The 1,459-nt window shown below is 38.7% G+C and overlaps 1 protein-coding gene across 4 annotated transcripts in view; it reads right to left on the reverse strand.

The window, feature by feature from the left end:
- The window catches only part of LOC111864967 (multidrug resistance protein homolog 49), a 47,281-nt gene that overhangs the window by 1,603 nt on the left and 44,219 nt on the right, over nucleotides 1-1,459 (reverse strand). For all 4 annotated transcript variants that reach the window (XM_023852619.2, XM_033751641.1, XM_033751642.1 and 1 more), the window contains one exon: nucleotides 294-440. In XM_023852619.2, the coding sequence (XP_023708387.1) occupies nucleotides 294-440 (147 nt within the window). The remainder of the gene's footprint in view (nucleotides 1-293; nucleotides 441-1,459) is intronic.

Here is a 1,459-nt window from a genome sequence, read left to right on the forward strand (position 1 = left end):
GAGTATCATCGCACTCAAGGACAAACATAGATAAGGGCTCTCAGCTGAGAGGTACAGCGAGGTACAGTGCTTGGACCTGCCAGAAGAGAACACTTTTCTTGGGCCATTATCTCCGTAACCGTTCAACTTTGGACATAGGTGTTTTGGGTTATATCGGCATACTTTAACATAAGGAACACCCTCCCGAAGTTTGGCACATTCCTCCTGGGACACCCTGTATACAATGACCATGCTAGGTTGCATTCTAGAGTTTATTTTTCTGAAATCCACTTTTTTAATTTTCTTCCTATTACCTTCTCACTGTGAGTGTCCAATGCAGAAGTTGCCTCATCCAGGAGCAGCACCCTAGGATTCCGCACTAGCGCCCTTGCAATGGCAATTCTTTGTTTCTGGCCTCCAGACAACTGTGTGCCCTTCGAGCCCAGTCTTGTTTCATAACCCTGTAATAAGAATGGAAGAAATTCTATCAAGTGACTACTCTTATACTATGTGCTTTCTTTATGTGTGTTTTCAAAGCCAAAGTCACTGTTATTTCATGACTGGCTGTTTATCAGCAGTCAGTTCATCTTGGCACCAAGCCTCTTGAGGCTCATGACCAGAGGTCTTCTTTTTTTTTTTTGTGCAACTGAGCCCTTGTGGTCATAGTCCTTATGTAACATCCTCTCTGGTGAGAGGATGTGTTTGTCTCTTATGAATATGCTTGGTGTTTTGTCAAGCACATATAACAGGTTACTGAAAATTCTTCCCATTGTGCTACATACAAGTCCTCTGTCAGTCCAGGTTTTGCAAACCAGATCATGCCTATCTTACTGATCTTATGCTACAGTGGCAGTTTAGGCACTTGAATGGTCACAAGCTTGACTGCTGCCAACTTGAAGTCTCTTATATTTTATGTGTGTTCTCCCATATCTGGGGTTCTATTGCAATATCATCAAGACCAGCAGTGGCCATAGCAGAAGCTGTTAAACTTCAAGAAGTTCCTATGGGCTCACTTCACTTGTACACTCTTGAGTCATTTAACACTGATGACCCAGCTGTCCAATAACTTCTCCAGCCAACCATTTTTTTGAATTGAATTGAATTTATTTACATTCTATAAATCCTAAGTAGGTTAGTACCTTTGGATACAGAACAAGTCAAAAGGTTACATACATAAGTACAGGCAATTTTAGCTTAAAAATTAATATAACTTAATTTTACATCATTCTCTATTTACATTGAAGTATTCATCTAAAGAGTAGAAGGAATGAGCATGTAGATAATTCTTTAACTCTGATTTAAACTTTTTAGTATCATTGCCCAAGTTTTTAATACTTTGTGGCAGATTGTTGAACACTTTTATGCCAGTAAAGTAGACTCCTTTTTGATATACTGATAAAGTTGATGAGGGTAGGTGGAAGTTATATTTTTGTCTAGTATTCATGTTATAGACATCAGAATTTAATTTGAATTTATCTTT

The sequence above is a fragment of the Cryptotermes secundus genome, unplaced genomic scaffold, assembly GCF_002891405.2.
Source record: "Cryptotermes secundus unplaced genomic scaffold, Csec_1.0 scaffold209, whole genome shotgun sequence".
Lineage (NCBI taxonomy): Eukaryota > Metazoa > Arthropoda > Insecta > Blattodea > Kalotermitidae > Cryptotermes > Cryptotermes secundus.